Raw genomic sequence first — 25,563 nt, forward strand, 5'->3', positions numbered from 1 at the left:
CGGGTTTCGCTATCGCCACGTCCTTAGTATGCGATTAGATGTTGATTCGGTGAACGCAATTGTAGATTTTGACGAATACCCAACTCTTTCTAGTATCAGAAACAGTTGATTATCAAGATTAGCTAGACAAGTAAGCTAAAGTCACAGTCAAATGTTGCAAGGTTTCAAAAAAATTTCTGAAATCTGGAAGTATAATTTATTACGATTTAACTTCACATACAGATCTGAGAGAAACGTTAAATTGCAGTTTTGACTATTTGTTGCTGTTGCTGATGATACCAGATCTTAAAGTGAACCAAAATCAATTAACTATGTGGGTTATTAAACTCGTGAGTTTGAGTAAAATTATGAGTCGCCGTGTCTTAAAGCGGCTACATAAGTAACGAAAAAATGCATTTGTATTTCTCGTTGTAGCTCTTCCTTAAGGGTGTGAGATAAGAAAAATTTGAACTCGATGCGATGCAGATTCTGCAACATCGATGCAATAAAAAATTGGAGTTGTTGAAGAAAAATTAGTTCTAAAGTTACCGTTTTACATTTAAAAAGCAATTTTAGCAGATTTTTTGGCGTCAGTGAAGTTCGCCCTGTATCTACGATGTTTCCGCCATTTAAACCATATCCGCTAACTTGGTTCTGCTGTATTGGGAATGCATAAAACTGTTTCTGCTCCTTTAAAGAGCTGAAAATTTTTCTTTTTGGACTCGCAATTGCAAAATGGGACCACTCATGTGTGAAAAAATGCCGGCTGATTAATTGGTTTTCGGCTGCATCTGATTTATTTTGACGCGGAATTTTTTTTCAATGCGGAGCTGAGCCTGCTTCGCCGATGCATCGCAATTTTCGACGCTGAGCCTGCTTCGTCGATGCATCGAAATTGTCGACTTTTTCCCTCAAACAACTTTTCGTTCAGGCGACAGGTCTCGAGTTCGAATCTTGGCCGAACGTTGTTTTCTTTTCCATTATATATGCATGTCTGTATGTATGTATTTATACCTTAATTTATTATGGTACCTCGATCCCTTTCAGGCTCCTTTCCACTTGGCCTATCGATAAAGCACGCGACTTCAGAACATAAGGTCTCTGTTTCGGTCTACGGTGGGACAGTTTTTAAGAGCTGTAAGAAAATGATCTTGGTTTGGAATGGAACCTCAACCTTATTCAGGCCCTTGTCACTTGTTCTATAGTTAAAGCACGCGCTCTCTGAACTTAAAGTCTAGAGTTCGATTCCGGGCCGGGCCTTCCTTTTTTCGCTGTATGTTGAAAACTTGAAGTTATTTTTTTTTTGAAAACTTGAATTGTCGGACTATCGATCGTTTAATAAATTTTTTTGTTCTGTGAAAAGACGGTTTCGATAGGTAAATTAATCCGTTAAGTTTAGTAACCGTAAAGTAGAAAGTTAGTCGGAGACAATGAAATGGCGGTCATCCAAAGGTGACAGACAACTCTGAAGGTTAAATACCAGTTAGCGCCAGACAGATAGATAAACTAGATAGCAGCAACTAGAATGAAACTGAACTCCAATTGTGAACTAATTTAGATACTATGACATTCCCTTTCTTGTGAGAAATGAAGACTTAATTTAAATACTGAGTGAAATGTGGTTATGTAAATGAATGAAAGTTAACAACGAGTTTCAGCTAGAGTTTTGGTTAACTGGTATAGGCAAGGTTAAACTAAAGAATTGAGTTTTTGCCGCTTCACGGCATGCCCTCTCCCTGGACTTAGAATTTTTGTTTTCATGCTTTTCCTCCTTTCTATTTCGTCCCTGGTTTTTCCACTTTTCGGATATTGTCAATCATGACTGCCTCCATTTTATTGACTGCCGTACGTTTCCTTCCCGAACGTCTTGAGCTGGTCTCGTCTAACGAACTTGCCGAATCTTGACTCGAATACGAAACAAGCCGTTGCTTCCTTCCCCGCTTTTTGCTTTCGGTTTTTGTGGAATTTCCGATTTGTCCTGCGTTACAGCCTCGCCGCGCTCCGTCTACTTTCGATTCCCTTCCTTCGTGTCGTGCTTCCTCCGGTTTGTTTCAATCTCCGCCTCTCGTGCAAGAGTACTCCGTCGCTGTCTCGTAAGTGCTTGGTCGAATTGTTATCGTCTCCGTTTATTGACCCCCACTAGATGTTCCTTGTCTTTCCCCTTCAATGTTCGTCCCCGGGTTACTCCCCTTCGGTTCGGTCGCTTGTATTTTCGTCGCCAGTGGTAAATAGTCGTCTTCGTCCGATTCCGAGTCCTCCACGTTATCCCTGATTTGGCATTTCTTTTGTTTGCCTGCGGTGCTTTGGTAGGTGCCTGTGGTGCCTTTTGGGCTAGACGGTCGGTTTGCGAGTAGTTCTCGTTTCAGGTCCCACGGTGTTGGCGGTGCGGCAATCTGACCAGGCGCCCTTTTCTTCGGAGTGTTGGTCGATTTCAGTGCTACTCCCAATTTTCGAAGGTTAAACAATTCTGGCGGTGCGTTCTGTTTATTAACCACTTTACAATTTCTACGGATAATGGACATAACACAATTTTCAGGGTTAACCGGCGGATAACTTTCGCCAGGGTAAACCGAAGGGATTGAAATAATGGTGTTACTTTTAGTGCTCCGGACTTCTGTTGTAACTGCCTGTATATCTTGGTTTATCTCCTCTACCTCGTCGCTACTGCTAATGCTTGTGTGTCGTTTCAATAATTTCCTGATTTTGCGTTCCATATTTAGGTTAGATTTTGAGTTTTTGAAGTTTATACAAGTCCATCGAAGAAAAGTATACATCCGCTGTTTTCCGTTCGCATATCGTTTGTCCTACGGTATCCATGAGCTCTTCGATATTGGGCATTTGATATTTATTCTTGTGGACTTGTTTATTTAACTCCCCTGAATCTAGCGCTAATTTTACTGATCCACTTTTTTCACTGTAATTACAATCGCGGAGACGAAGTATTTGTCAGAACATTCTTCCAGTTTTTCGATATGCCCTTGCTGCAAAATTTACTAATTTTCTTATTGACTTTATCTTGCAATGTTATCGGTACTCTCCGTCCTTTTTGTTGGATTGGCGTTAACGTTCCGAAAAATTCCCCGTGCACCTTGTAAATCTTAATTTCACCGACTCTATGAAAAAGATTATCAAATTTACCATGGGTCTAATGAGTCCTCCTCGCTTGACGTTTCGGCCCCGGTTGTCCTCCTTGAACTGACATCACCTTTTGCTCCGGCGTTCTTTGCTCTATTTGTAATCCCAGATTTGGCATTAGATCCCTCCCAATGATCGACGGCCTGTTTCCTCCTATCACCTTGATTCTTGCTTCAGTCACCCATCCGTTTGTCTCCAGTGATACGTTCATCGTCCCTAGCAGCTGTAAAGGATTGTTTCCGTAATCCCTGAACTCGTCGTCCTCCGGTGCTGGCTCCTTTACGTTTACGCCTGCGGTGCCCAACGTTCGTTTCAGTTCTCCAACTGTGAATATTGAGATCGGTGTTCCGCTGTATTTCCAGGCGTTTGTTTGCCTACCATTTATTTTAACTGGCAGTCAAGCGCCGGCCACTTTCAACTCGGTTGCTTCCGAGTTTTTATGGCTATTACAGCATAGTCTCCTGAACTGTCCGAATCCCACGATCGTTGCCTCTTATCCGGTGTGTTGACCCATCCTACTGAATTTTCGTGCTGCGAATAGACATCCTCAGCGTCGCCTATTTCGCTAACATCCACATCCTCCTGGTTTTGAATCAGTCCCACCGCAGGTCTCCCCCGGTTAGTCCTCTTTACCCGACAGGTTTTGTCGTAATGTCCGCTCTTTTGGCAAAAATTACATGTCGCACTTCTAGCTGGGCATCTAGTTAGATGTTCCGGAGTAAAGTCGGGTTGGTCACAATTATAGTACCTTTTGGATGCTCCCCCTCTCATACCTGCTTGTCCCCTGAACGATCCACGGCCGCGCTGTCTGCTGTTTCGGTATCCCCCTCGGATTGTCCCCACCGGTTCCGTTTTAATTTGGAACGCCCTGGCTTCACCAGTGGTGCCGCTAGTTGTTGCTCCCCCGGTTGTCGAACCATATGATTTAGCATACTTATATCCACGCTCATATGACAACGCGATGCGATACACCTCCTCTGGTGTCTTTGTTGATCGACATCGCTCGTTCTATGCCTCTCTATTAATAATGTTCACAATGAATACGGTCCTCAGAGTTCTGGTCTCCAAGGTGCAAAGTTGCATCGTGCTGCTAGTGCGCTTAAAACTGAATGGAACTGCTCCAAGGATTCTCCAATGTGCTGTTTTCTTGCCAATAACTGGAATGTTTCATAAGTTTCATTTCGTTCTTTCTTGAACTCAGTTTCTATGGCATCTAATACTCTAGGATACCGTGTTGTAGATAGATCCATGTGTGGCTTCCTCTTATGCAGTTCATCTTGCCCTTTTTCCCCAGACTCAATTACAAGTTCGATATTAGAGTTTGTTCAGCCGCCAGCCGATTTTTTCCGTCTACCTCCTCCGGTAGTGCCGTAATGTGGGCTGCTGTTAGCGTACTGGCATAGTGAAAGTTTCTCGGATTGATACTGTGTTTGGCCACCATCCCCCATTGAAATCGGTTAAACCAAAACTCCCATAGCATTGGTGGCTCTGCGAACGTAGAGGGCCAAAACGACGTAATCCCCAGTCGGTTTTCCCCCCACTTTGACCCGTTGGCTGCGCCATGTGAAAAGACGGTTTCGATAGGTAAATTAATCCGTTAAGTTTAGTAATCGTAAAGTAGAAAGTTAGTCGGAGACAATGAAATGGCGGTCATCCAAAGGTGACAGACAACTCCGAAGTTTAAATACCAAGTAGCGCCAGACAGATAGAAAACTAGATAGCAACAACTATGATGAAACTGAACTCCAATTGTGAACTAATTTAGATAATATGACAGTTCTTTCTGTCCAAAATATGGCGTTTCCAAATAACATATAAAATTTCCTTGTTTAAGTAGTTTTAACTGAATTGAAAGTCGTTCTATAGTTGGTAAGTCTGATTATGTATAATTTTTTTCCCGTTTTTTTTACAAGCTCAAGTGTTTTCAAGTTAAGCTATATCGACTTAGTTACTTGATTGTTTGACGTTTAAAAATGCAAAAAATAAGGTTGTATTTTTGTGTGTTTCAAAGAATGGGGCGTAAAGTTTTTCTGTGAGTTTCAAAGTTTTATAGCTCAAAATTTTCTATGACATCGTTTTGTTTTCGTCTCAACTGGCGTCTACCCAAGTATTCTCGGCTTAATTGCGGCTCGGTAAAAGATTTTAAATGCTAATTTAATGGCAGTGATTGTATTGTTTCACATAGTTTTCTCATAATGAAGATCATTCGAAACAAATTTATGAAGTTTTTTTTTCTTCGATTTGTGTGCTTCCTCAATTTTCAATTTTTTGTCTGCTCTTGTAGATTGCTATGTTTGTGTTGTATCGCTCGATTCTGTGTGAAAGCACGGGATACATCATAAAATTGACGTTTATGTGAGGTAGTGTATTAACATTCTTAAAAATCAGCAGATGACACTAATTTTCAGGTGTTAGACTATGAGTGTCGCTGAGGATGGAATAGAGAGTGAGTACATTCCAACTATTGATTTCTCCCTCCTGTCTGCCTCAGTTGAAGATGAAGACCTCAACTTAGAGATGCTAGAGTGGCTGTCTGAACATGTACTGTTTGCTCTCAAAAACACAGGTAAGGATAAGACAAACGTTTTGCTGGGCTTAAAAATTGATTCAAAGATCGTTTCGAAACTATTGCCAAAAAATATTTGAGATAGAAAATTTGTATATTTCATCTGCATTATAGGTTACTATTTAATTGAATTGCATAATTTATACCACCATAGGCTTTCTATACCTGAAGAACTGTGGCTTGGAGAAAGAGGAAGTGGAGTTGGTGAACAAATTGTGCAGCGACTTTTTTCAACTGCCTGAAAATGAAAAACAAAAGTTTTCACGGGGCAGCAGTGACGAAAGAAATCATGGATATGTCGGCTACCAGGCAAGTTTTCTCTAACAAAATGAAATTAGATTTTTAAAAATTTAGTTAAAGTTTTTAAGAATTTAGTCGATCGTCCAGGAGGTTGCCATTCATTCATCCACTGAGCCTGATGCGTATCATTGAAACGGCTTAATGGCCAAGTGTGACTTAACTTGAACTCAAGTTTGTGTTCAGGTGGAGTCTTTGGATCCTAGACATCCCAGTGACCTGAAAGAGGCCTTCAACTTTGTCCCATTTGAGGTGCAGATGTTTGGTCTACAGTGGCCAAATGCACAGTTCGAATCCTGTCTCACTCAATTTTATCTGAAGATGAAGAAAATATCTCTGAGACTGCTAATGGCTATTGCCGTTGGTAAGCATGATTAATTTTATTATGTGTTTTGTCGTATTCTTTAAACAAGCAAAGCTTGTGCTATATTTTGTAATTTACCATTATTCTTTAAAACAAAACTTTCTTTTCCAAATCATTGCTGAATTTGATTTTTATCAACTTGTCTAAACTGAATGTTCAGATAAGATATTATCCTGACTCTAACGCGCTCAAAAGTTGTTGGTTACTCCTTTGTTTTCAGGTCTGAATCAAGATGTCAACTTCTTTTCTGAAAACCATGAAAACATAGGCGGGGAAGGAAACCCGACTGCTATGAGATGTCTCTACTATCCACCTCTTGAGAAGTCGCAGTTAAGCAAAGTCAAACCCGGTCAATTGAGGTGTGGGGAACACAGTGATTACGGGTAAGTGAGGAGTTTTGTTAGCAACTAGTTATTTTTCGATTGAAATATACTTAATTACATTGGTTAATGCGATAGACCAAACTTAACCCCACCCTCTCAGGAATTCGACACCATGCCGACCCAAAGGGTCCCCCCTTTGTAATATTTGGGATATCCATTTTTGGCTGACTGACCCTAAAACTTTTTACAGGCGCCTTTAGCGCCAATATATACTTTTTTGAGGGGAGAGCGCGCGCCAAAAAAATAATTTGAGTTCTTGTTTTTTAAGAATCTTTTTCCTCAGAAGTTACTTCATTCGAGACATACGTTTGAAAATTTTGGGAGACATAGGTTTCGGCATCTTTTCCGAACTTTTTTTTTTCGACTTCAAGTCTTTCGTCTGTCGGCTTGCTATGCTATGTTTTTGATTTCTCGGAAGTATCGCCCAGTGTTTAAACATGATGCAGAAATACGTCTTTCTGCATCCTTTTTATCTTTCTTAAGCTTGTTTTAAATGTGTTTTCAACAAGTAGACATCCACGCAATCAGACAGATCAGGAATCAGACAAATAATGTATCAGCCAATCAGAATCCAAAGAAAAAATTTTATTGGACAAAACTTTAAACGTAATAATAGGCAGATTTAAATTAAGCAGAATATGCAGCAGTCTGTGCTCGGTCCAAGGCATTACTAGTGTGATGGGTCTGATAACTGTTTATGCTGCGATCAGTGTTCGGTTCAAGTAATTACAGATCGGGGTGGCGCTGGTTACTTTTTTATTAGTATCATGGATGTACTTAACAATTGCCATTTTAATAAAGGTGACAGGGGCAGATCTAGGATTTTCTCGAGGGGGGCGGGCGGATTTTCAAAAAAAAATCGAAAGTTTTGTCGACCTTTTTTTGAGGTCGATCAAATTGATTTTCTGAGCTCTCCCAGATCAATTTAAAGACCCCATTTTTACCAAATTTTGTGCGCCGCAGGCAAATTTATGAAAAAAAACAGGCCCGCAATAGCGTTTTTAGGCACTTTTTGGAAATTTTTGAAAAATCGCGTTTTTTCGGCGCGCGCTTCCTGAAAAGTATTATATTTTGGCGCCTTTAGAAAAATTTTAGGGTCAGTCAGCCAAAAATTGATGTCTCATAATAATACCAAGGGGGGGGGGGGGGGGTTGGGTCGTGAGGAGTTCGAATCCCTGAGGGGGGATTGTTAATTAGGTTGAAGTCGCAAAGTTATTCAAATTTTCGACCAATCATATTACAGCAAAACGGCTTTTTTTAAAAAACCGGAAAGATCTAAATTGCAACAGCTGTTTTAATTGGAAAGTAAAATGACTGAAGGGAAGAAATATTTCCTTGTTTGGACGTTCTCGACATAAATTTACCACTTCGATTAGAAAAGGAGGTTTTTTGAAACTACTTATTAAGAGTAATGAACGTAGTCTTGCTAATTTTTTTTTTCAGAAAGTCTAAAGAGTTTCCAATAACGACAGATAGACATTGATACATATTGATGCATTTATGAATGCACTTAGCTATATATGCATTTTTTGAGTCCAATTGAAATTCATCTGCTGAAAATGATGTAAATAGCACTCTCCAAATATGAACGTGGAATTGGCGCAAAAAAACTTGAACAATTTCTAGTTTCAAAAGTGGAGTTTAATTTTTATATTTCCAGCGGAATTAAAACTTTACCTATTGATCCAGTTTTCTTTAGTTGGATTCATGTTATCAAAAAAACGCCAATCATAAATCGTTCTAGAAATTAGCTTAAAAAGAGCTTAAAGGGTATCTATTTTTCTCTGAAACTCGAAAGTCGAATTTTCAAGAAAGTCAGTGTTTTTGTTGTTTACCTTGCGTTCCTTACTTTTTTCCAATCTTCGATTAGTTCTGTTATTCCTTTATCATTTTCGATTCACGTTATCTACTTATCGAGTAACAAGATGCCAAATAAGCTGTTAAAACTCCAAACTGGACTATCTGAGGCTTCAAATGTCAACGGCTTCACCTCTCTGCGAGAAGTTTGTGCCCACTTTTTTTTACTTAAAAACCCAATTAGGCTTGGTGGGAACATTGCCATAGTTCAAATCAGCAAGAGTTGCTTTTCACACAAGGCGAAACATTATCGTGGGCGAGCCCCGAACGACCCTTTTTGGGTTTTGGATTGGTTGACACCATTTACAAGCCGGCGATAAGATATATAGATATTATGGACCGTCGAAACGCGAAAAATTTGCTTCCTATCATCGAAAAACCGTCACTTTAATCACAAAATGGTCACACATTCTCTTCATTTTGTTGAGTCGACCACTGGTGTGCACACACTAAATGAGGAATCTTACTGGAATAAAAAAATTGCAAATTAAGAAATGTGGAGTTGTTCCCCGCGTAATGTTACATTGGTATTTTCAAGAATTTATGTGGAGGAACCATTATGCTAAAAACAACAACTTTCTTCATATTATCTGCGATCTTATCAGCAGTTTGTACCCGCTTGATAATTGAATTTGCTATTTAATCCGAGGGGGCGATTCTTTTGTAGATACACCACAGAGGGGGAGGGGTAATTAGTAAATTGATCCAATATCACTTTTTTCGCTATCATATTTTGTTCTGTTTTAATTAATTTTGACCAGTCAGAATTGCATATTGATTTTTTTCTTACCTGTAAGTATAAATACGCAATGGTATAATAACAGATGACGGCAATCTGTTTTCAACTATATCTCATTTTCTTCATGTTTTCTTCCAATTTGTTTTTAAATGCAACGTATCTAGTATTGGAGTAGTCAGTACACACGCGAGCTTGCGAGCTTTGTGTTATAATACGAAAACGCTTTTTTCCAAGCTAACTTGCAAATAGAAATGCTCATCTTGGTGGCTCTATTGCTGCATAGCCAGCATAGTATTAGCTCTGGCAATTTGCTACAATGTGTTTATCCGCCGTATTGATGGCTAGTTTTTTGATAAACTCAGGACCACATGGCGCAGATTCGAGGACGTGAGGTTCTTAATATCCAGATTGGGGTTGAGTTCTGGCTCATGGTAGAAATTTTTGTTTTAAGGCTTTTTTGCATTTCATCCCTTTTTCATTTTAAGATCCAATTTTAGGCGTTTTGTCGCTTGCGTTAGGCTCTCTGTAATTGGTTTGCTTCAGGTCCGTCACTCTTCTTGTCTCAGAAGACATTAGTGGTCTACAAGTGTTGAACAGAGAGGGCAAGTTTGTACACATAGACAAATCAGATGACCCAACTCACATCCTGGTGAACGTAGGTGACCTCATGCAGCGATGGACTGATGACGAAATCTTAGCTGCTAAGCATAGAGTAAGCTTCAACTCAGCGAAGCTACTTGAACATTCAGAGTCTTCAGGTGATGTGGGAAGCGTGAATAACAGCGAAGATTGTGAAAAAGTAGTTTGTCCGAAACGACAGTCAATCGCGTTTTTTGTACATCCAGACGATCAAACTATAGTAAAATCGTTAAAGGGGATTTCTAAATATGCCCCGATTTCGGCAGGTGATTATTTGAAACAGCGATTTCGAGAAACTTATAAATGAAAAATTTTATCACCACCTTTGTCCATTTAATACTGCGCTGTTTGCATTCTTGAAGCCTATTTGAAATATATTTTCAAGATCTATGTATTTATTCGGGAGATATCAAAGTTTACTGTGGTGGAACATAACAACATCTGATGAGCACGTCAGTGACCTCTAATAAATGTCTTAAAAGCAATAACTTTGTCGGTCTAATTTGCATTAGATTTGCAATTTTTGCGTCAGTGGGAAACGTCGAAAATAGAAGAATTCGCACAAAATTGTTAACTGAAACAACTTTTTTTCATTTTTACAGGCGTTCACTTAGTTTTGTCTGACCTGCCTTGTCCTTTTTATTGCTCTGGATGCTAAAAAAATGATGCCAGTTGTATCGTTGTAATCAGTGAGTCCAATTGACTCGTGCAATACCTGAATAATGCCAGATTTCAAATGTTCATGAATAATTAACTACAATTTGATCGACTACTTTTTTCGTAATTTCAAAATATCTATCAACCGTACAATCTCACCCCCCACCAAGTGACCTACCGAAGTAACGAATATTCATGTTTGACGGAGTCGGCATAATAGGCGCTCAAACTTGAAAGCGTATTTTGCGTACGACCAATTTTTGTAAGTCTTGGACCTTCAAAAACTGCCAATTTGTGATAGGTAATGGGCTTGAGATTGCCAGTTTAGTATTAACGCGTAAAACTTATGTTTCGAATTAATCAGTTAATTCAAGTTAAATTGATGGAAGCTAATTGGTTCCGCCAATGTGTCAGTTGTGCGAATTATTGCATCTATTACAGTACTTTGGATTTCAAATTTTCTTAAAAAGCGTAAATTGCGTCACCCTCATACACGCACTTTGTAAGGAATTGGAATTATTTTCTCTAAGGCTCGAAAGTGTCCTCTTTATTTGCAGAACAGCGAGAAACAAAACAAGATTTAAGGTATTAAAACCCAAGCCCTGAATAATCCGACTGCCCTCTTACATATATGTGCCTAAAGATTGACGAAACTTATAACAAAATATTGAAGTTTATTCATAATTTTTAATGATTGCAATTAACAAGCGTTATCTTATCAGAACATCTTTTTTTAATGCAGCTGCTTGTTTAAAAAGATAGCTGAAGCAACCAGAAAAATTCCGTTCTCAAAAAGAAAAAGAAATATGTTTACTTCTTTTTGTCAGCTCAGTCGACTAAGCACGGACTTCTCTGATGATAGATGCAATTTTGACTATAATTCAAAATTCGTTTGATGCATTTCTGTAACATTATCAGTAACAGTCTGTGATACACGATTATAGGACTTTTTTTAAGTTCTTGTTTTGTGTTTTTTCTACGTTCAGTCACAAGAATGCAATGAAGGTAGCTTTGACTGAATTTTTTACTGGTAATAATCTTTCTTTCAAAACTATAATTTTATCTTGTTGCATTATAAAAAAAAGGATGTGGTTTTTTGCCGTTTTTCGCAATTGAATCTTTATAGTCGCAATTGAATCGCTTCTATAAAATCTTAAATTATTTTTTTTATACTTTGCTAGAGAATAGCTGGGTTGTGCCTACTCCTGTGGTGATATTGAGGTTTTTTTTAAAAATGGAAAACAGTAGTAACTTGCAGTAACCTACTGTAAATTTTGTCTTACGCTTGAATACAACTGCCGTATTTTTTTTGTATCGGAAGTGACGCGAATCTCCGTTTCGCTAATGTGTTTATTACACTTGCCAGCTTGCGAAGCGAAGCGCATTAGTGCGAACTTTCTCTTTTTTTTCTGTTCTAAGTCGCAATAATTGGTGTCACTTTTGGGGCACCTTTAGAGCTTTTTGATAGCTTGTGCTTTAACATTCGATTAGTAATAAGTAAACTCAGTTGATGCATTTCTCATTGTTCAAATGAACCGAAAAGAAGCTATTTGCTTAAAAATATAAGTACTATAAATAACACTCGATTTCTTAAATTTTTCAATTCGATATATCGCAATATTTTTGAAATGCATCATTTATACATAATTTGGCTTTATGCTGTCAAATTTATTACACGCTAAGTTAGCGTGGATGCCTTCAGTTTGTTGTATTTCAAATAGTTACATGCAAATTGTGCGGTTTTGGCAATTTTTTAGCGTATGTAGCTGCTTTGTTCGTGACTAGTGTTTGTCAATTGTTAGGCGTTCGTGTCCGAGCGGGCAAGGCGTGAGACTTCAAATCTGAGGTGGCAATTTCGAATTTGATATGTAGCAATGTTTTCTTAATGCGAGGATTATTTCTATTTTAATTTTAATTTATAAGCTGCTTTTTGCCGTGTTTCCGCTAGTGTTTGCGAAGTGCAGCTTCACCTCTGTGTAAAACCTTCCCTCCACGCGCTATATAAAACAATAAAAATTAATGCTGTATCTTTAAAGTTTGAACTAGATCAAATAGCTCACCTCAATTCAATTTGGAAAGGTGCATGAGCCGGATTAGTTCGCGGCTTACGCGTTTATAGAAAGAAATTATTAAGTGGCAATTATTTCAAATTGACAATTTTCAAACACCCATAAATTAAAAAAAAAGGATCGCAATTGAAATGTTTTTCAATTTCCAGTCCCGGAAATTGATATTTTTAGATGGTACAAATAACAGTTTTATTTAGATCTCAATCAAAAGCTGTTTGTTAGAAAGTTTAATTTCTTTGAAGAAAGTGCAATTTGCTGAAGGAGATTTTTTATGCGTGCACAAGAAATACATTTTTCTGCAAGCTAATTAAAATTCGAGCAGAAAGTGACTTTGAAATACAAGCCTTGAAGCCTTTCCAGTAAAGATTTAATCAATGTTTACACTAGTGAGCTTGCTCGCGAAGTGTTTCAGTACGAACTTTTTTCCACCTAAATTGCAAATAAAAGGCCTACTCTTAGTGGCTCTTTGAGTCGGTATGCTGCTGTAGCAGTATAATGGAATACTTGCTTCAAATTTGATTAATTAAAAGTTAACACAGATGATGCTTTTTTACAAGTTATCAATGAACCAAAAAATGTTTGTTTCAAACAGCAGTATAATAATAAAAAGCTCGATTTCAGATTTTCAACTCAATGTATCTCGCAATTTTTTGAGTTGCATAATTTATACATAATTTGGCTTATGCTTTCCTATTTATTACATGCAAATTTGTGTCTTTGTGTACTTAGGTTCCCCTTTTGCTGCATCGAATTGGCAATTTGTTGGCAAATGTAGCTGCCTTATTGCTGGCTAGTTTTAGGGAATTGTTATGCGTGTGCGGCTGATTGCTTAGTTAGTGAGATTAATTCATTTAAGGCTTATTTCTACCTTTTCTTATTTCACTTGATAGAACTGCTTTTTGTCGTGTTCGCTAGTTTTTGCGAAGCGCAGTTTTGTCTCTGTGTTTGAATTTCTTAAAATATCTGTGATAAAAAAATTATCGGAATCTTTGTGGTTTTCAGATCACTCCGAAACGAAATTGATGATCAAGCAAGCTAGTTTCCGATTAGAAAGCGAGGTTAATAGATGTATCATATTAAAGCCTTTTCTGAAAATGTATCTCAATGACAAATCAATTATCAGACCTATCTGGGGCAAAAAAAACGTTTGGTAACTAATTTTCAAGGCGAAATATTATGTCCAAAAAATCCTGCAAAAGTTGAAAAGTCCATTTTTTGTGTGTCGGAATTATATGTGACACTTGCGAAACAAGCGGCTATTCTTAAAAAAGTGTGTTCTTGTTAATTTGTGTTTCTGCAAAGTATTAGTGAATACACCAAGTTTAGTGATTATGAAGCAGATGAAAAATTATGCTAGTCTTGAACTTGTATCTCTCTTCTAGACATTCGTTTCAACTTGTCTGTAGGTGTTATAACATGCACCAGAAGTTTCATGCAAAATCAAAACTCGTTTTAAATTTAAACGGAGAACCGGTGCTTAATCTCGCCATATGAATAGTTAGTGCGGCGAGCTACTTTCTGGAAGTGAGAAGTCATACCCAAGTTTCAATAATCTTTCTCTGAAATTTTAATTTTGTGCCACAGCTTTATTGGGGCCCATCTGATGCTTACAGCAGCAAGCTTCAATCGATGCCTTTTTAAAATACTTTTCAAGCTCAGGTCAACAATTCTAATCATTTTCTCTGATCTACTTGAGCAAGAACTAGAACTTAGAAAAAATGACTATGCAGAAAACTAGCGAAACTGCAACTGCGCCTGTTTTGGATTTCAGCGAGCTTTCTCTGGACGTCGATGATGCTGATTTAAAAGCGGATTCCATTCAAGACATAACCAAACAAGTTATGGATATGCTCAGCACCACTGGATATCTCTATCTAAAGAACACTGGTTTGAAAGTTGAGGAGATAAAAGAGTTTAATAAAGTGATGCGTGATTTCTTTGAGCAGCCCGAAGAAACCAAGGGAAAAGTTAACGGAGAGTTTGGATGGAATCGGAAACACGGCTGGATACGGGTAAGGAATTTTTCAATAAAACTAAAGACATAGGATTTGCTTACGGCCACAACTTAGCCAAAATTTAAGTCTCGATATTTTTTGATGCTTGATTTCACTACAGCCTCCTACAAGCAATTCATATACCCTGTACTACAAAAAAGCTGCATGGTGATTTCCTAGTCCTTTTACTTTGTTTCAGTTGATTTTTGCTGAGAGTTTTTCCGCTAATGCATGTTTTTTTTGCTTGGCTAATACTTTCCTTTTGGTTATGATTCTAGATTTGGTTGGGTTAGCCTGTAGTTTTTCAGTTTTTTGCTTGTGGTTCGCTCAATTTTTTCGAGTTGTAGTTTTTTCTGTTAATCATTTCCTCTCACAGACAATTCTTGTAAAACTCAGTTTTACTTATTCTAAATGTCCCGAAACTTGGAACAAAGTTAAACGCACTGAATTTAGTCATATATGAGGGTCTTATATTGCTTGTAAAAACCCGTTGTTACCCTGTACAATGGATGCATTCATTTAAACACCTAGTTAATTTTCCAAATACTTTTACTGTTTTGCTTCGACTGGTTTTTTTTATGAGCAATGCTTGTCTGATAGTACCGGTTTGAATTTTTCCCCTGTAGCTAGCACTTTTTTGTGCGAAATTTTGTCAAATATCAGCTTCCTCATCCCGGGTCGATTTCTATTTGGTGATTCAGAGAGCAAGTTTTTTCTACGAATTGGGTGACATTGGTTTGATTATTTGTTGACGCAAATAAATTCATTTGGAATAAAGAAAAAAATTGCGAGGATACAGCAAAATTATGATGCTCTGAAATCTACTAACTCTTCGCTTTTTCGAAAACAAAAAGTTAATCGCTATCCTTTGTTATTATTTTTGAAAACCCAAGTGAATGCTACGGAGCTAGAAAACAGTACAACGTCAAGTTATAACGTCAAGCTCTGAAACTTTCTAGTTGATGTTCGGAATTTTCAGATTTTTCAAAAGATAATAAGCTCTTCCTTCACAATTGGACTGTAAAAACTTAATTACTTTTTATAATTTTTACTCTTGCAATAGGCAACGCTATTGCAACAGGTTACTAGAACTTTGTCTGTTCGTTGTAAACTAAAAAGCATAACTTGAGCGGCACCGCGAAAACCGCAAGAAAAGACAACTCGCGACAAAAGACAACACAAAATTGAGGATAGCGACAACTCGCAAGTTTTTGAAACTGATTTGGAAACTTTATATTTTCGGTTTGAGGTCGCCGGTGGGCGCGCTACGCGCACTTCGCCGCTTTGAGGCGATAACCGGCTCTAAATATGTATAAAATCTTACCCTCTGTTGGTGAGCTCGCAACATGAGTATATTGCGAGTTGTGTTTTAATGCGAGTTGTCTTTTATTGTGATCTATTGAGTTGTCTGCATTTTGAGTTCTATTTGAATTGTCCTTTAATATTTGCTGCGATTTCGCCATTTCCGATTTGTGTGTACTATCAATTTTTCAACTGATTTGGCTTGAAAGGTTTCGTTTTAGATTATATCAGCTTAGTGTCTATTTTGCATTGTTTGGTGTGTAACAAAGACTTTTTTCAAATTAAATCGCAAATAAATTGTTCATTTTGTGGCACTTGCTATAATCACAATCTGTAGCAACAGAAACTTCATAGCATCTGTTCTCGGCTTTTTTGGTAAATAGTGTTGGCCGTTAATCAAGTGTCCGCGGCTCAAAAGGAAGGACGTGAGTTACCTAAACTACTTGTCGGAGGTTAAACGCCTCATTTAGCAAAAGTTTCAGATGAATTTGTTGGCCCTTTTGCTCCATAGCATGGAAAATTTATTAGCTTTCATAGCTGCAACAATAGTGGCTACCGTTACCAAATTTTCCACGGCCCGTGGCTCAAATGCGAAAATGTGATACTCAAAATCTGGAGGTCGAGCTGAATAGGGGAACTTGATACTCGGATAATTACTCAAGTGATCTAGTGAGCTGAGTGTATTAGTGGGGCTCTACTTTTTTCCCTAATTAGCTCGCAAGTAAAAGTAATAAATTGGTGGCATGTTTGGTAAAATACGAATTGTAGCATAGAAAATTTAATAGCTGCTCTCCAATAATATTTTTTAAAGGCCAATAATAATTTTATAGGTAATAATTATTGGCCTTTATTCACTTGTTCATGGCTCAGAGGGAAGGACGTGATTTTCCTGCTAAGCTGCACTAGTGTTTTTTGCTTCAAAAAAAATTAAAATTTCGTGGCCTTTATGCTTCATAGCATATGCAGTTTATTAGCATCTATAGCTGCACCAGTAGAAAATAGTGTTACCAAATTTTCAATGGTCCATGGCACAGGTGCGAGAACGTTGCACTTTAAATCTCGGTGTCACTGGATCGAATCTGGCACAAAAGAAAGTTTAATAATTCGATGCTTGTTTCTACCTTTTCTTATTTCATTTTTTAGAATTGCTTTTTGTCGCTTGCTACCAGAATAATTTTTCTGATTGAATTTTTCCTCTAATTGTAACTCATAATGCCTTTTTTTCTTGTTCTTAATTAGTTTGTAAATTTCTTGGGATGGAATATTTTCAAATTGCATGTTACTTTCATTCTTTTTTTGTGGCGCTGTATTACTTTCGACTAATTCCCGACCACTTTCAACAGAAAAATGGTTCATTTTTCTGCGCTCAGAGTTTTGTGTTTTGAACTCACTTGTTATTGCTTCTTTTTGATCTCACCTTCGATTTTGTTTGAAAAAACAGGGTTTATGAGGCTGCATGAAAGTGAACTCTCATACAAAACGTTTTTTAATTACGACATAAACTTCTCAATTTTTATGAAGTTTCCTGGAGTTAAATAAGATTAATATCACTCGTGTTGTTCAGATACTTTTTTTATAATTTATTCTTTTTTTTAAGATCATTCTACAATTTAGCTTTCAATCAATTTCCGATTTTTTTTCACCTGTGATTTTAGGATTGAGTTTTCAGAGCTTTGAAAAGCAATCATTCACTTTTCAATATCATGTTTCAACTCTACCTTTTCAGTGGTCTGCCAGCGCGCAAAATTGAACCTCAACAAAGTCTTATACTTATCCGAAACGTTCTAGTTGACTTAACAAAAAACAGGATTTTTTTATTTCGAGGAAAATTTGTCTTTGGCTAGAATTGTTACTTCAATTTCTACGACCTCGTGTTCTAATAAACAGTTGTGTTGGTCCATAACTGTCGAATAATAATTGGTTAAAAGCACATCTATTGTTTACGCGCTGCTTTTTGTTATGCTAGTACTATCTCACTTCAATAAATCAATCCTAAAAATTAACAGAACCTCTTCACGATTTAGAGAGTCACTTGTCGACTTAGACACATCAACAGTCATGTCTCCACATACAGTGAGCATTTCTTCAGGCTGCATTTTAAACTCGAACAGACAATCTTGTAATTGATCAAGACATTTACAAGTGTACACTTGGGGCAATTTATAGACAACAGTTAGAAAACTCTTTTCACTGCTGTTTTCTCATAAAATGGTCACAAAATGCATTTCGTCTGATGTCAGTTTTCTATTTTTATCAAGTGAAATACCTTCGCTTACGTAAAAAGCAACACCACCATTTCTCCTCCTATTCACTGTTTCTACAGTTTGGTAATGTGGCAGTTTGACATTATAAAAGTCTATGCTCTCTTTCAGCCATGTTCCAGTTAGATTAATATCGTGTGGTTTTTTGATTTCGTTTGCAGAAAAGTTTCGAAGGATTCAAAGTTTTGCGTCAATGAGCTAAGGTCTTTGTTCAAAAAATTGAACATTCAGCAATACGCATATTTTATTTTTCTGACCTTTTTTGTTATGGTGTTGGCCAAACCTTGGAGCCAAAAAAATTACAACAACACTCAAAACTGCTAATTAAATAATTTGTCTTCGAAAAAGAAAACCAAGAACTTAGGTAAAGTTCTTTGAAAAGAGATATGTTTTAACTGTTATATAATTTTTAGAAAAAAAAAGGATTAAATAACCTAAATAAGGGGTAAAAGAAAATTTAACAAAAATTGCTGAGAATCACAAATAGTCTCCTTTTCAAACATCTTCCATCCTAATGGCTTTTTTCGCTGATAATTGCAATTTGAACAATTTTTAATTGAAAATACTCAAATCAGAAATGTATTGTACCGTGTTTTTTTGACCACTAAAAATGTTTTGTGTTTCAAAAGCTGATTGAAAACTCGTTTGTCCATATGCGAACTGTAAGCGTTTCCATTATATATTGTTGAAAAAAAGTGGTGATGAATGTTGGGAAAGAAACAAATTAGACTAAAAGAAACTGGCAGTTTTCCAAGAAAAATGATTTATTTGGTGAAAATAACATTTTTATTCATTCAACCGATGTTATTTTTATATTTGCGTCACTGGATTTATATCAAAGTTTCAGTTTCGAGTGACTGTTGCCATCTCCAACAAATTAGAGTTCATAAGAGTTCACGTGCTTTACTTTTCCGCATTCATAGTTTCTTTTGTTTTTCATTTGGCTGAAAGACTAGACTAGTGTTTCACGATTCTCTTCTCATTTTCCATTTTACGGTGGACCGCGTTCAGAACTTGCCGCCCTACTAGTCAAGAGTTGTTTTCTTTTACTGCACTTTACATAGCTTTTAACTCGTCCACTTGGTCCATTTTTTGATATCGAACTTGCCCCCGTAATTTTTTTACCTAACCGACACGCTAAAATTCCCCGAAATTGTGATGAAACCATTTTTAGACACTCTTGGTTTATCTTTGATTCAATTTGATGGAGACGCTTGTTCATATATAATTTTTTCCATTGATTTTGTTGCTTTTTTTGCTGAAATTTTTTCGAAGCTGAAAAATTGCTAAATTGAACTACCGTAGGGGTCAATCGTCGGAGTAGGTTTTCAGTACTAGGCATAATATGGTGCTCGCCGTAAGTTTAGTATATCCCAAATCTCGGAAAAAGTACAAGCAAATCATCAAGATATCATTTTTTCATTTTGTGAAAATCACCCGAATACTCTCTCAGATCAATAGGAGGATTTTCGATTAGACTCGAATCCTCACTGGTGTACCGTTGAATCTTCACTGGTGTACCCTCAACCTCACGTTTAATTTATAACAAATAGTTTGCAGATTGCTCATCTTTTCTACAAGTTCACTCCTACCAGATACTAAACTGTTTACCATCAGCAGCAACGTCTCTTTTACACCCTTATCCGTAACCTGATTGATGATATCAGTAATCTGTTGTGGAATATCCATGATATAACATTTTTTAATGCAAGAAGTAACAATATTGAAATTGAATGCAATAAAATTGTCTTATTGTGAATTCAAACAAGGTAACTTAAGTTTCAATTCGGCAGTTCAAGGTTTTTTAGAATGAATGTTGACTTTTGAAGGTCAAGAAAAAGAGCAACTGTTTCTCAGATATGTTTCATTCTTTTTTGTCCGTTTTCGTTTTTGCTGTGTTAAGCAAGAAATATTCAACGATGTAGCGGACTGGAAGGAAGCGTTCAACGTGGTCATTGGCGAAGTCATTCGTCTGGGGTTGACTTGGCCCAACGAGGAGTTCCGAGTTGCGATGGAACAAATGTTCGGCCGATTGAAAGTGCTAGCTCTCCGATTCCTGACTGTTCTTGCTTTAGGTAAGTCTTAACCTGTCGGAAGACTCAACAATCTTGGATTTGAGCTCTGCGCACTGTAAGAATGTAAAGTTTTGATATCAAAAGGTCCCAAGAGTATAAATTTTAAATGAATGTCAGAAAAACCGCAGTGATTATTTATATTTAAAGAACTCATCGATGGGTGTGGAAGTGGAATAGATGAGGCTATAAAGTGAAACGGTCAGTTAAAAAATATTTTACCAAGTATGCGTCATAATCAGTTTGCGGCATTTAGCAATTATGAAGACTCATAATTGGCGTGCGTCACATAAGAAAGTATGTAGACTCAAAGTTTTACTCATTCAATTTTTCTCAGTAACATTATTGGTCATATTTTACTTCTGTATTATGTTATTTCAAAAAGTATATATTTTTTATTGATTTAGTAAGCAGAGCTCATTAGCTCCAGTTATGATTATTGTTTGCTCTAATGTAGCTGTAGCGTATAGAAAAACGAAAGTTTTGGACTTCATGAAGTTATAGTTTAGGAGCGGCCGGTAAAACTGTATTTTGAAATATACAGGTATTTTCAAAACATGCATTTACAAATCTTCCCTCGAAAAATATTGGGGTTATTGAAGTGATTCTTTGTTTGCCGAATTCTGATGATATAATTAATTAAATTGGATTAATTTTTGTTCACGCATGCTTTCGCGTTTTAATGAAATTTCACTGCATTTAGAAACGAACAAGCTACTAAAGTGCTGAATTGAAACAACCGGACAAAGTAAACTAAAACAGAATTTTGAAACTCGTTTTTGTCATTTCGGTGATATATGGTCACAAAGTCACGAGGACAAAAATAGCTTGGAGTTTTACCAGCTTTTTTATGATGCGGTATTTCTTTTGCAACATTTTGAATCTCTATTACAACTCAACACGGTTAATTTAACTTGGTCTAAAGTTAAGTATGTAAACAGGGTTAATTGTAGTTGTTCTTACACCAATTGACCTGACCCTGTTTACCTCCTTAATTTTGAACCTAATGAAATGAATCGTTTTAAGGGTTTAGTTTTGGCTCCAATTTCTGCAAAAAAAGTTGCACCATAAACAAGCTGGTGAAATACTAAGCAATTTTTGTCCTCATGATATAACCGAATTTGAAAAAAAATTGAGTTAAAAAGTTCTGTTTTAGTTCATTTTATCCAGTTGTTTTAATTCAGCGCCATAATAGCTTGTTCGCCACAAAATGCAGTGAAAATACATCAAATCGCATAAACATGTGAAGAAAAAGCAATCCAATTATAATGTTTTATATCATCAGAATTCGCCAAAATCTTTGCTGCCAAATATTTGTGTAACGAGAGGATTTATGAAAAAAACGTTTTGAAAACACCCTGTATTTAGAATTATCCTATTTGAAGGCATGAATTAGGATTGCGTTTCAGGTTTCGGACAAAAGGCTAACTTTTTTACGGATATGCACAAGCAGCTGGGATCAATTGGAAACAGCAGCTTAGTTCGATGTGTGTACTACCCACAGATGCGGCAGAGCGACTTGTACAATGTCAAACCCGGTCAACTGAGACACGGAGATCATTGTGATTTCGGGTAAATATAAAGCAGTTGCATATCATATTAATTTCGAATGTAAATTTGAACGAGGAAAATAGTTTTATTTGCGAGCTTTCGAAAACTCAGGTAAGCCTAGTAAACGTACGAGTTTGAGTGATGTATCGTATCCTAGCAATTTCAATCTTGATTTTATCTAACTTTCACAAACTGAAGTATTTTTTTAAATTTTTACAACTTCCGATTCGCAAGTTTCGGTTTTTGATTTTCGGGCATACAACCGGAATTGCAAACAAATACAATCAATTTTGTCTGCAATTAAACTTGCGATAGCATTTTTTTTGCTTTTCAGCATTAATAAACGATGTGGGTTTTTTAAACAAAAAATTGTGAATTATGAATTGTTCTGGAATTTCAAAAAGCGTCAGCGTTATGGTCATATATTTTTTATTTAATATTCAAACATTGAAGTTTTTTTTTCAAAAAACGAGTAGTATTTTTCTGTTTTCTTTGCATTCATTGACTCTCTGTTCAATCAAAGTTCATGTGCTAGGTGAAAAACCAAAATCGTTCTCCAACTTATTGTCTTTTTTCTACAGTACGTACAGAAGTCTTATATTACTCATACAGGGGGCGGATTTAGGGGGGGGGGGGGGTTGGACGCCCCCCTTTTTCTCAGGGATTCGACACCCTACCTACCCAAAGGGTCCCCCCTTTGGTACTTTTTAAGAAATCCACTTTTGGCCGACCGAACCTAAAATTTTTCTAAAGGCGCCTTTAGCGCCAGTATTTACTAATTTTGAGGGGGGAGCGCGCGCCGAAAAAACGCAATTTTTTGGTCAAAATTTTCAAAAAAGTGCCTAAAAACGCCCATTTTGACTGTTTTTTCAAAAGTTTGCCGGCGGCGCAGAAAATTTTGCCAAATTAGGGGCAAAACAGTGCTTTGGGAGAGCTCAAAAAATTAATTTGGTCGACCTAAAAAAAAGGTCAAAAATTTCGATTTCTTTTTGAAAATCCTAGATCCGCCCCTGTACTCATATACTGCAAACTCCGTAGGATAAACTCACGAGCACTAACGCTTAGTAGCCGGTTCCCGGGATTTTCGCAGAAAAAAAAACGAAAAAAAAGACGCATAAATATCACATTTTAAATGTCTAAACAGTCTATTCAAATTTTTTCAGAAAACACTTTTTTCAGACTCGGCGACATTAAATTATTAATTTTTGAAACTTCTAGCAAATTGAAAGATGCCGAATAAACAACAGTTAGTTTTACATGAAAAGAGAGGTAGAAGTTTGTTTTCCAAGCTATGTACTTGATTTTACATAGTTTTGCATCGTGTTTTTCTTACTGTGCGCTTTGATGGGGCAGTACAACAGTGCCGAAGTACAATAGTGCCGAAAATGAAAACTTTGTTCAACAGTGCCAAAAATGAAAACTTTGTTCAACAGTGCCGAAAATTTGAACAAATTTCAACATATTAAGTGCGGCAATCAAAAATTAAACAGCGATCATTCAGAATCTTAAGTAAAACTAAAATTTTGAGCGAGAAAATTTGCAGCTTACACGTTTTGGCGCCAAAATAATTGTTTATTTTGCAGTTGCAGACATATTGGCGCCAAAATTGGAGTGATTTTCTTTGATAATTAGCGCCAGTAATTTCCCGCTCTTCAGAAAATGCGTGTAAATTATTCTGAAATTTTCCCGCCTTTTTCGGTACTTTTGTACTTCGGCACTGTTGAACGCCCCCGCTTCGATTGCAAAATGTCTGCTAATAATTACCCCTAAATGTTTACAAGATTCACATGTTCGGTTTTGTTAACGAAGAAAAGTTATAAATCGTTTTCATGAAAAAGTTTCGGTCTAAAAGAAACTTCTCTTTATCGGAATATGAAAAGTTTTATTAAAGGGACGTTTGTTTTAGGCTGTCAAGGTCAACATGATTTTCATTTGTTAAATTTTCTTAACATTTTTTTTTGATTTTTTTGTTCCGACTTTCAAAGAATTTTTTCTACTCAGCAACAGCTAAAAAATGAGAATATTTAAGCAGGTCTTAGCTAGACGTTTTGGACAATTTTTTTACTCTATCAGAAAATTATTGTTGTTTTGAGAACAAAATTAAAAATTTTCATCTGTGATTAATTTATGCGGGTTTAAAAGTTGCTAATTTGGCCAATTTGGAATAATTAACCCGCGATATTTTGCGTTTATATCAAGCGTCATGGGCCAATTTAACCGTTTGAAATTGAGTTGAGGCAAGTAACTTTATTTATTAAGATTTGAACCACTAAAGACATCCTTTCGTTGTTTTACATAATCGTGTGGGGTAATAAAATGAAGAAAAAATAAAGACCATTTTTTTCAATTTTTCATCACATTTTTCATTTTTATAATTGGCTTTAAAAGTCAGTTGGAGCATTCAGGGTTTTACCTTGATATACGATCAGTTAAATTGTAGTCCAATGTCTCAGTTTTATAAGTTGAATAGAGTTTTCATCAGTTTGTCATTTTGTGTGTGTGTTTGTGTTTGTTTGTGTATCTAATCTATATATCTGTATACATATTGTTTGAGGAAGAATGTGTTGCGAAAAACGCAAAACTTTCCAAAAAGTGTCTAAAGACTAGGGCGCAGAAAATTTGGTCAAAATATGGCCTTTAAAGTGTTAAGGAGACGATTTTTTGAAAATGCGCCACCCTTTGAGAAAATTTTACTTTCGCGCATGATTATATCCATAGCCCTTGTTCACTATTTTTAATTTATTTTGGGTAGTTATTATTTAATTACTATATTTAATCTTTATAATTAATTAATGATCCGCCGTCGACCGTGAAGTTTTTTTAGAAGTGTTACTTTATTGGTTTCTGAAGATTTTCGAGGACTCCAGTTGCAAAATCACGATGGAAACTTTGTGGACATAGCTAAAGTTGAAGACCCAACGTATGTGCTTGTTATTATTGGAACCATTCTTCAGAGGTGGACGGACGATGAAATAATTGCACCCAGACACCACGTAGTTTTCAATGAATTAACGCCACATAGAACTACTGAAGGAACCGAAGACCCAATCCGAGTTGCTAAGAGACAGTCATTTGGTCTGTTTGTGAACCCAGACAATGGTGCTATGGTGCAATCATTCAAAGGGAAAACAAAATACAAACCAATAAAAGCTCTCGATTACCTCAACAAAGAATGTTGCAAGATTAACAAGCCCTGAATAGAAGCAACGAAGAGACAACAGATTCCTTGCATAATGGCTGTAAAGACTGTGAATTTAATATTTTTTTACTTATGTATAGTTTAATGATAATAGAAGTTCAAAATAATCACCTACAATTTTTTTTAAAAAGCGAGGAAAATGAAATGACCATCTAATCAGATAGATACTCCAGAAAAGATTATCTCAAAAGGGCTCAGTCGCGAATATCTTCACCAAAAGTAGAACTATACTCGTGAACCAGCCTTTTGTGCTAATCTCAATTTTTCTGATAGAAAAATGCTGAAATAAAATCATTACTTCCTGAGCCGGCCAACTGTTTTTGCGAAGAGTGGTTGAATCTTTTTGAAATTTGATTTCAAGTATTGAAATAATTTTGAATTTTCCTAAAAATCTACCAAGCAAACTTTTTATGGAAGAAGCGCGGTTTTGCGGCCCTACAGTGGAAACATCCTGGTTTCTTTCCAGGCAAAATCAGAGACCGCATAAAAACTTGCAAGC

At 36.6% G+C, this 25,563-nt stretch overlaps 2 protein-coding genes across 2 annotated transcripts in view; both read left to right on the forward strand.

The window, feature by feature from the left end:
• Positions 1–10,349, forward strand: part of LOC134840077 (small ribosomal subunit protein uS12) — a 96,281-nt gene extending 85,932 nt beyond the window's left edge. Inside the window, exons 2-6 of the mRNA XM_063855740.1 lie at positions 5,521–5,680; positions 5,835–5,989; positions 6,164–6,341; positions 6,562–6,724; positions 9,864–10,349. Of these exons, the coding sequence (XP_063711810.1) occupies positions 5,533–5,680; positions 5,835–5,989; positions 6,164–6,341; positions 6,562–6,724; positions 9,864–10,266 (1,047 nt within the window). The 5' untranslated portion in view covers positions 5,521–5,532 and the 3' untranslated portion in view covers positions 10,267–10,349. The remainder of the gene's footprint in view (positions 1–5,520; positions 5,681–5,834; positions 5,990–6,163; positions 6,342–6,561; positions 6,725–9,863) is intronic.
• Positions 10,350–14,113: 3,764 nt separating this feature from the next.
• Positions 14,114–25,163, forward strand: LOC134855315 (uncharacterized). Its single transcript, XM_063871815.1, has 4 exons — positions 14,114–14,697; positions 20,146–20,317; positions 21,724–21,886; positions 24,690–25,163. Exons 1-4 carry the CDS (start codon positions 14,404–14,406, stop codon positions 25,060–25,062), a joined length of 1,002 nt encoding a protein of 333 aa, XP_063727885.1. The 5' UTR covers positions 14,114–14,403; the 3' UTR covers positions 25,063–25,163.
• The last annotated feature ends 400 nt before the right edge of the window (positions 25,164–25,563 follow it).

This window comes from Symsagittifera roscoffensis, chromosome 1 (assembly GCF_963678635.1).
Source record: "Symsagittifera roscoffensis chromosome 1, txSymRosc1.1, whole genome shotgun sequence".
Classification (NCBI taxonomy): Eukaryota; Metazoa; Xenacoelomorpha; order Acoela; family Convolutidae; genus Symsagittifera; species Symsagittifera roscoffensis.

Excerpts from the sequence above, each read along its gene's own strand:
- LOC134855315 (XM_063871815.1), top strand. The coding sequence starts at position 14,404 with ATGACTATGCAGAAAACTAGCGAAACTGCAACTGCGCCTGTTTTGGAT. Across the intron at positions 14,698-20,145 it reads GGAAACACGGCTGGATACGG|CAAGAAATATTCAACGATGT; the intron begins GTAAGGAATTTT and ends TGCTGTGTTAAG. Across the intron at positions 20,318-21,723 it reads CCTGACTGTTCTTGCTTTAG|GTTTCGGACAAAAGGCTAAC; the intron begins GTAAGTCTTAAC and ends ATTGCGTTTCAG.